This window comes from Camelina sativa, chromosome 3, assembly GCF_000633955.1.
Source record: "Camelina sativa cultivar DH55 chromosome 3, Cs, whole genome shotgun sequence".
Taxonomy (NCBI): domain Eukaryota; kingdom Viridiplantae; phylum Streptophyta; class Magnoliopsida; order Brassicales; family Brassicaceae; genus Camelina; species Camelina sativa.
In genome coordinates this window covers 23,137,379-23,146,843 of record NC_025687.1, presented here as the reverse complement: position 1 = coordinate 23,146,843, position 9,465 = coordinate 23,137,379, and the positions used below count along the sequence as shown (strand labels likewise).

General features: G+C 34.4%; 2 protein-coding genes across 3 annotated transcripts; one reads left to right on the top strand and one right to left on the bottom strand.

The window, feature by feature from the left end:
- Positions 747 to 4,271, top strand: LOC104777813 (probable translation initiation factor eIF-2B subunit delta). 2 transcript variants are annotated; one of them, XM_019243893.1, is made up of 8 exons: positions 747 to 1,373; positions 2,090 to 2,206; positions 2,300 to 2,646; positions 2,782 to 3,526; positions 3,626 to 3,725; positions 3,809 to 3,863; positions 3,956 to 4,022; positions 4,174 to 4,271. In XM_019243893.1, the coding sequence occupies exons 1-7, from the start codon at positions 830 to 832 to the stop codon at positions 4,016 to 4,018; spliced, it is 1,971 nt and encodes a 656-aa protein (XP_019099438.1). In that variant the 5' UTR covers positions 747 to 829; the 3' UTR covers positions 4,019 to 4,022; positions 4,174 to 4,271. The 2 variants fall into 2 exon arrangements, with proteins under 2 accessions (XP_019099438.1, XP_010500439.1); XM_010502137.2 differs by having other exon boundaries at positions 3,956 to 4,271.
- LOC104777812 lies at positions 4,315 to 5,588 on the bottom strand. Its single transcript, XM_010502136.2, has 4 exons — positions 5,177 to 5,588; positions 4,951 to 5,072; positions 4,648 to 4,836; positions 4,315 to 4,492 (listed from the first exon to the last, which is right to left on the bottom strand). The coding sequence occupies exons 1-4, from the start codon at positions 5,405 to 5,407 to the stop codon at positions 4,372 to 4,374; spliced, it is 663 nt and encodes a 220-aa protein (XP_010500438.1). The 5' UTR covers positions 5,408 to 5,588; the 3' UTR covers positions 4,315 to 4,371.

The window sequence follows — 9,465 nt, the reverse complement described above, 5'->3', positions numbered from 1 at the left end:
CAGATGCTGAAATTTACAACATTCTAAACAGTTTGGGTAAGGAATTTGAATTTAAATTGGGTTGGGGTTGTTATTTGCTGGGGTTTATAGTTTAGGTATAAAAAAAGCGTTTCAGAAATAGTTGGGGTGGATTTTGGCTGTTTTCCGTTGGACCTAGTCATTTATAAATTATTCATCCTCATTACTATCATCTACATTGACTCTCATTTGCTTCTCATACTAATTAGATTTTTTTTCCTAATTGAAGGTATATGCTTTACTGGACAATTTTGCTCATTTTTAAATTTACGATTTGATTTCAATCTGATCTTACCAACCCTGTATAGTGTTAATTCTCTAGAAACAGTTTCATGTACCTTATAATTGATTTCTAACATTTCTTAAAATTATAGATACTAAATTTTATAAAACAACCACAAATTAACAAAACAACAACCACAAATTAACAAACGAAGACAACATATATATTTGTGTAAATAGTGAAAATCTAGATTTTTAACAAAATTGCAAAAGATTTGACATTTACTACCTCAAGAAAATAAATCAATAGAATTATCTCCATAACGTTTTTGGTTAATTACGTGTTGACACGTTATAAAAGTCTAATTTAATTTTTTTTTCTTTCAAATTAATTTAATTCTTTCATGGTCAAACAATCTGCAATAATTTAATTCAACTTGCAAAAATAAATAATTTTTAATTTTAATTTTGGTTTATCAATCGACCACCGTTTTGTTCAGTCCTTTGTATATCGCTTCTCCTAATTAAACCCTAAAAAGATTCATCATCACATCATCATCGTCTTCCAAACTTTGAGTAACGGTCTCTCATGGATACTCGTCGCGGAGCTCTTGCTGTTCCTAAAGTCCGTCGAGTAGGTTTCTTCACACCAACCGAGCCGCCTCCAGAGTCATCACAGCGACCGAATCGAAGCCAATCCGGTCCGGTTGAGGCAACGACTTCTTCCTCTCCTCTCTCCGATTCACCCTCCGGAAACCTAATTTCTCCGGTCTTAATTCCACCGTCGCGTCACCATTCTGACAATTTAACCTCTCACGCTGCTGCTCCTGTACCCGTTCCTGGACCTGCCGCCTTTCGCCGATACTTAGCTCATGATCGGAGTCTTCACATCGGTAGTTACAATGCTCCGGATTCGCTTCTGGGAACATCACCACCGTCGAGTAACGGAGAGTTTTCTGAGGATTCGGTTTCTCTGTTTGGGTTCCAACGGAGCGATTCGACGAAATTATCGGCGAGTTTTCCTAATGGAGGATTCGATTTGACTTTAGCAGTTAGAGCTCCTCAGGAGCCTGAAACCAAAATTGCGACCGCGTCAGCTTCTGAAGGGAAGAAGAAGATCGCCGAAGTTTCTGGTATGTATTCAAATCGATTTGAGGGTCTATTGAATAATTTGCGTGTAGCTCTTTGTATAGTTTATGTATTGAGTTTAGTGACCTTTATGATGTAACACATCTGATGAGGCAGCCTGTAGTGCCGTAGGGACTAGGTAGAGGCCAGGAAATGAATATCTTGTTCGGAAAGCTCTGTAACTTGGCTAGGCGTTTGATCTCATGGAGAGGTTTAGGGAGTCTGGCCTCGTTGCTTATGCGACTTGATTTCCCTTTTTGCTTTCGGCATGACCGGTGCGATTCCGGTTCAGGATTTGGTTGGATGACCATTCTCTGGCCAGGTTGATGATAGTTGTGATTTTGTCTTGAGAAGGCAGAGATGAATATTCTCCGGCTCTGATGATGACCACACAAGTGTATGTGGAGACTATTTAATGTTGAGTCTGGTTTGGAAGCAAAGTCTGGTGAGCAATTCCTGCCACGGTTATTGATAGCTGGACTCTGAATTTGAGTCACAGAGTCGTGCTTTGAAGACAAAACTCAGCTAGAAACATAGGGTCTTTAAGCTCCACTTCCAAACTAGACTTGCCTTTAGAATCAGAAGTTAAATACCTATTTTGTATTTAGTATCAACTGTGACCATATGAAATGATGTGGATTTGAGTCGTTCAATTATTGCCATGCACAGATGTTTCCTTCTAGGTTTGCATTTCGTTACTTACAGAAAGAATATCATGCAGGAAAGAGTGAATCTGTGACCACAAAACCCCAGAAGGAAAAGGAACCAAAATCGCTGAAAGATAAAACCACTAAAGCAGAAAGGCGAGCCATCCAAGAGGCACAACGGGCAGCAAAAGGTTCTTGTTTCGTTCAATATTTTTGCTGTGTTTTCCGTTTACATTAAAGTGACATGTAAAATCATCTGAATGCTTCCCTCTTGCTAATTTTAGGCGAAGGAAAAAGACATGCAGATGAGTCTGGTAAAGCTAATCCTGGCATGGCTGCTAAAAAGCCTCAACCAAAGAAAGAAAGACCTCCCGTCACATCCTCTGTTTCTGAAAAGACAGCTGTAGCAGTAGAAAAAGAGAAGAGGATGGATGTCCCTCAGACACAAATGCAGTATGATGATAAAAGCCGAGTGGATAAAGCTAAGAGGCGTGCTGTGGTTGAACAGACCGAGATCAAGAACAAAGTTGAATTATTTCTCCACCTTCCTCAATACGAACGTGGCAATCAGCTTCCCAATTTAAGCTCCAGTTTTTTCACACTTGATACCATACACCATGCAGTCTATAAGGTATCCCTACTTTTTTAGATGTGTGGCTGTGAAATGTTTGAATGTTAAGCTTTTGAACTGGAATCCACAAGATTTGAAGTAAAGCCTAGTGGTTTATTTCATCAATGACATGCACATGTATTTTGTTTATCTTAGGTGGGATTGCAACACTTGGCTGGAGATATATCTGGGGACAATGCGCGATGCATTGCCATGCTCCAAGCATTTCAAGAAGCTATAAAAGATTACACTACACCTCCTATGAAAGATCTGACCATGGACTTGACAACCAAAATCAACGGTTATGTTTCATTCTTAATAGAATGTCGTCCACTCTCCATGAGCATGGGAAACGCAATCAGGTTCCTGAAGAACCAAATCAGAAAATTACCTGTAAACCTGTCAGAGCCAGAGGCAAAAGCTTCCCTGTGTTCGGACATTGGACGGTTCATAGATGAAAAGATAATTCTTGCAGACAAGGTGATCGTACAACACGCCGTAACAAAAATCAGAGATGGAGAGGTTCTTCTCACATACGGATTCTCTTGTGTGGTTGAGATGATTCTCTTATACGCTCATGAGATTGGGAAAAAATTCCGTATTGTGATTGTAGACGCACGCCCAAATCTTGAAGGGCAAAAGCTACTCCGCAGACTTGTGACCCGTGGCCTCGACTGTACCTACACTCATATAAACGCCATTTCCTACATCATGCGTGAAGCAACACGAGTTTTTCTTGGGGCTTCATCAATCTTCTCGAATGGAACTCTTTACTCGAAAGTTGGTACAGCTTGCGTTGCAATGGTTGCAAACGCATTTAGTGTTCCTGTAATTGTGTGTTGTGAAGCATACAAGTTTCATGAAAGAGTCCTACTTGATTCAATCTGCTCCAATGAACTTGGTAATGTTTCACTCGCTCTTCTTTGTACCTCTTGTTGATTAGTCATTTGCTCGAAATCAGATTTTAAATGGAGATTTGCGTGTGCTGAAAATTTTACAGGGGATCCTGATGCCGTAGCCAACATACCATCATTTATTACCAAAGCAAAGCAGTCAAAGATGATGGACAACAACAAAAACCTTCAGTTCCTGAATCTAATGTAAAGCGCTTTTTAAAGTGGTTTTGAAAAAGTCATCTCAATCCTTTATCGTAGTTTCTCTTAATCTTTTTTTTTGGTTCCAGGTACGATTCAACACCTTCAGAATATATATCTATGATCGTTTCGGATTATGGAATGGTACGTATCACAAACTTTACTGTGTTCTAAGATTATTATTATGTCTCAATACAGTGTCTGATACAATTTGTCGCTGTGTGTGTGTAAAATAGATTCCTCCGACAAGCATACCAGTGATTGTACGTGAATACAGGAGAGAAAACTTGTTGCTATAAAAAGGTAATGTGTTTAGAATATTAGCATACAACATATACAGATACAATTCACTGAGGAGAGTGAGTATTTAGCACAAATTATAATCATTCTTCTTTATATCTCTACTGACGAATTTTGCATTTTGTTGGAAAATTGTTTACCATTTTTACTTGAGATGATCACTCGAACCAAACTTTTGGACGAGGTTTTGAAAAATTGTTCATTGTTTAAGAATAATGTGGTTGGAAATTTGGAATGACTTCTTTTTTTGTATTCGATTTAAATTTGTATCTTTCACCCAAAAAAAAATGATAAAAAATGAGAGTAAAGTTTGCTTTTTCATAAAAAATGTCTCAAATAAAATATAGTTAAATTATGAAACGAGACCGAATTGGTCTTTGGATCTCCTCCGGGGCCTTGATCTCCATAGTATCGCATGAGGACTCGGACATAACCTGTACGGCACTCTAGGTGGTGTCGGAATCTCAGGAGCCCTGTTTCAGTCAAAGTTCCACTTTTTATTATTTATCAGAGTCAGTATGAAAATGTTTATAATCAAATATATCTTGGAAAACTGTTTCACCAAAACAGGGTAGTTTTTTTAGTGAAAAACAGAATTGGAAACAAAAAAAGAGGTTAGGAATCTTACTGTAATCCGGAAATTTCAATTTGGGAAAAGTCAAAATTAGTTAAACTATCTGAGTCTGATGTAGCTGTCCTCTGTGAGGTCTTGTGTCCCTTAACCTTTGCCGGCGTCAACTGTTCCAGTAAAGGTTGCTTTATAGCCATCACTTTGCAATCAAAATGTCTTGATACGTCAATCCCACTCATTGCCCATCTACGCAGTTTATATAAAACCATAGAGACTATAAATTACTAAGTCGTAACTGTGGGGTTCAGAATCTTTAAATTGTGACCCCGGAACTATTATATCGGTCACAAAGGTACCTACCTGTAAAGAAAGCTGTTCTGATGGAGACCAACGAGAAGCATAGAAGCACCAATCTCTTTCAAAACTTGAGCAATCATATTGCCATCATCGTCTCCTTCTCTCACGATGATCTCCGTATGCGTCTGTAAAATCACGATCACAAGGTTAAAAAAAAAAACAAAGCTAATTATTCATCAAGAAAACTGGAGTGAACTCTCCGATCAAAGATTCATTTTTCTCCACTCACGTTGAAGAAAGAGTCGCAGATTTCACGGAAAGAGAGTGCGAGATGGTATCCGCAGCGGCGGAGATTACGCGCCGCCGTGGATTTCTTTTTACGCGACGGAGGAGGAGAGAAAACGTGGAGGAGGACTATGACGTCACCTTGGCGGAGGAGGTTGTGTAGTGCCCATTGTAACGCCGTCCTCGCCGCTTCTTTGTCTTCTACGACCACCACGATCCTCCGTACATCTCCCATATATGTATATTATATTCTCTCTTTCTCTAATTTTCTTTCTAGGAATTGGGTTTGGTTTAGTGTCGTAATTCTTGTGACTCTCTCTCTCTCTATGTCTGTGTAAATAATAATAAAAATTGGAATTGTGTTTGTAGTTGGAGAATAAATTAAAGTGGGTCAAATATGATATAGGGTATGAAATCATGGACCGTGTTTTTATTATTTGGGATAGAGTGTATGTATGTAATATGTATTGCATCTTTACACTTTTAGGCAAGATTTTCATTTTAGTCTTTTACCATATCTCTACATATTGACCATAGGTATCATCAATCATTGTACTGTAGTGTAAATGATCTTAGAAATCATTGTTCTGATAGATAATTTTGCTTTATGGAATAATTATTAGTAACATTCTATGGCTTTTCAATTATATACTTCATCCGCTTCAAATTAGTTGTTGTTTAAGGTTTTTCCGTGTATACTAAAAAGATATATATATATATATATATATATATAGATTTTTAAACCATTATTAATGTTTTGTTTAATTTCATATCAACAATTAATCATGTAAATGAATAAGAATAATCTTTGTTGAAAACATTTATAAATAAATTTAAAAAAAACTAATTTGAAAATAAAAATGTATTTCTATTTAAATTTTTTTATCATTTTCTTTCGAAAAGATTGGTTTTCATGTTAGTGTTATTACAAAACCATAATTAGTAGATAGATAGATACATTAAATGCTATTTGAGAAAGGCAAACATGAATTTTTATTGGTCGTGTTGGTGCTTAAACCCGCGTCTATTAATGTACGTTTCACAATACAAAATTAGTATATCACAACTAGAAGAAAACAATCAAAATCATGTTTTCTTTTTGTCAACAATCAAAATCATTTATAAGTGAAACATTAAATTTGTTTTAATATATTAATAGCCTAATAGGTGTAAATTGGTAAGGTAGCTGAAGAAAAAATCTTAATAACAATTAAGGTGCTGTGTTGAGCAATTAACATGTTTGGTAATGGTAGGACACAAATTTTCAACACCAATTAATATAATGTGTCAGTCAGTTTACGAAAGAGAGTAACACGAATTAACAAAAAAAAATCGTGGGAATAAAAGGAATTTCAATAAAACGAAGGGGTCAAAACCTAATAAACTGTATACTTTTTTTATTTAAAGTCTAATATGAACAACGCGCTACGATCCAACCGTGTCAAGTAAATAGACTTAGGCCATGAATGTTTTACAAGTTTTTACGTAGTTTTTGAATTCTAGTTTGTAGTTTTTAGATTTTAGATTTTGGTTTATAGTTTTTAGATTTTATGTTAAAAATTTATTAAAAATAGAAAAATAGAAGAAAAAAATTCAAGTCACGCTTAAAAATGAAAAACTAGTAAAACATAGATTTTGATTTTTTTTTTAAAATTACCAAAAACCAACAAAATCTGAATTCCCTAATTTTTAGGAAATCCATTTTTTGCAAAATCTTGATTAGCTTTAAAATAGATTTTTGAAAAATCTAAAACCAAAAACACTTTTAAAATCTACACCCAGGCGTGAGTAAACGAAAATTAGGTAACGCACGAAAAATTCCGTGTCAGCAGCTGACAGAAGCATATGACTTCCACATGTGTTTTTTTAACACTAAAACTGTAACGAATATGAATCTAACCCAACCTGCCCATTCTCGTAATTATTCGTGTTTTTAAGGTAATAATAATACGTGAATTAATATTTAAATCTAAAATTGTAAGAACCACAAATCCGTAAAACTTAGCCATGAATCCGGAGATGGTCCACATAAATTACATTTATATAAATAGCAAAAGTATTCATGCATATATGCAATTACGAATTTTTATTTTTGATGTAGAGAGTGTTACTATATTATTTAAGGAAATAAAAAGAATGATAGTGGGAGTGTGGGACGATGACGAGAGGAAATGGTTTGGTTGTATCTATGGGATCGACTTGTGCTTGTCTTTTCCATCCCTGGTTCAGGAAACATCCGCACACTTAGAGAGTCTCTTTCTAGGTTGGAATAATCAAAAACTTATTCATTCTTCTTATCTTTTGGAGTTATCAAGTCTAGAAGATATATATAATGCCAAAAAAGGTAAGAGAAAATGATTCAATAAACGTCAATATATCACATCCTGCAACATTATGAGATGGAGTATTTTTTTTTTTGGGCAATGTTAATGCCTTCTGTACCGACCCTGATCACCTAGTGTAATGAAATTTCTTTCTTTTGCGTACTTTAGTTTCTTGACTTTGTAAGTAATTATGTCGATGTAGCATATTATCGGACACACGTAATTATTAGAAACTTCAAATTCTCAAGTTTTTATCTTTTCCACCTATTTATCACCAGATATATTAATTTAACTCTGATGAGATATTTCAACCCAAAAAACTGATACTAGAGGATACCAACACAGAGTGTACTTTTTTAAAGGGAAAATTGCACATAGACCCACTTTTCCAAACTCCCTTGCATCCACACCCACTTCTTAAGTGTGGTGTACGTTTGGGAGTGTTTTGGCTGAGTTTACATAGTTCCCCCTTTCTTTCTCTCTCTCTTTTTTTTTTTTTTTTTTTTTTTTTTTTTTTTTNTTAGTTATTATTAATAAATTTTGTATATTTTTTAACACAAAAGTTTATGATTACATTTTTTTCTATATTTTAAGATACACTTTACTATATTTTAGATGAATAAATTGTATGCTATCCATTTTTAGCTGAACATTTGATTGACGATAAATAGATGGTAAATTGTGGATACTTACTTATGCTTTAATATTTTTAAAACATATAAAAACCTAATTAATTAAAAGGTTTGTGGATATTAGTAAATATCACCATGCTGATTTGGGGTTTAAAGTGTAGGGTTTAAGATTTATCATACAATTCATGGATACTAGTAACACATCACCATGTGATGATTTAGGGTATAGGGTTTAGGGTTCATGTGGTAGGAATTAGGATTTTAGGTTTTGGTTTTTGGAAAAAATCATGGTTTAGGTTTTAGTGTTTAGGATTTTATAATTTAAGACTTATGTTTTAAGACTTATGTAGATTATGTGTCAATGTTTTGGGTTTAAGGGTTAGGGGTTCGGGTTTAGAGCTTAGATTTAGGGCTTAAGATATAACGACAACATCAAATCCATATATCTATGGTCATCTGGATATCAGCAGAATACTACACCTAAATCTTTAAGGCTAACACACTAAATACTATACACGAAATGTGAAATCCTAACCATGTATATTAAAAGTGAACATTAATGCACTAACTCCATATGGATTTGAAGGTACTATACACATGTGTAACTTGTATCCACAAATTATAATAGTATCCACATGATCATGGTCATATGGACTCGATGTGTCGTTGTACCCAAACCATAAAAGTAGACCTAGACACATCATGTAAAATTTTTAGTTGAACATTTGTTCACTAATAAGTGGATGACCAATTATAGTAATTTGTGTGAAAAAAAGAGTAAAATTCACTAAGTGATTTTGTTAAAGTATTTCTATATATTGTAATGGACAAAACTTATTTCATTAAAAAAAAGTGGATGACCAGTTACATTAAACATAACTTACTTTAACTGGTCATCCACTTATTATTGAACAAATGTTCAACTAAAAATGGAAAGTGTATAATATACTAATTTAAAAAATATATAGCAATATACATCTTAAAATGTAGAAAAAATTTAATTACAAGATATTGTATAAAAATGAACAGATAATTTTTTGATAATAACTAACTAAAGTGTTACAACAAATAAAATAATAAAAATGAGAGATAGAAACCAAATAATAAAGTAGAAGAAAAAAAACAATATATATATATAAGAAGAGAGAGAAAGAGAAGAGAGAGAAAGAGTTGAGATGTGTTTGGTTTGGTGAGGAAGTAAAAAGTGAGTGAAGTGAATTTAAAGAGGCAAGATGTAATTTTATAGGGGTAAAGTATAGTAGTAGTAGAAACTGGGTGTGAGTTTGAGAAAGTCGGTGTGGTTGCAATATTCCTTTTTTTTTTTTTTTTTTTTTTTA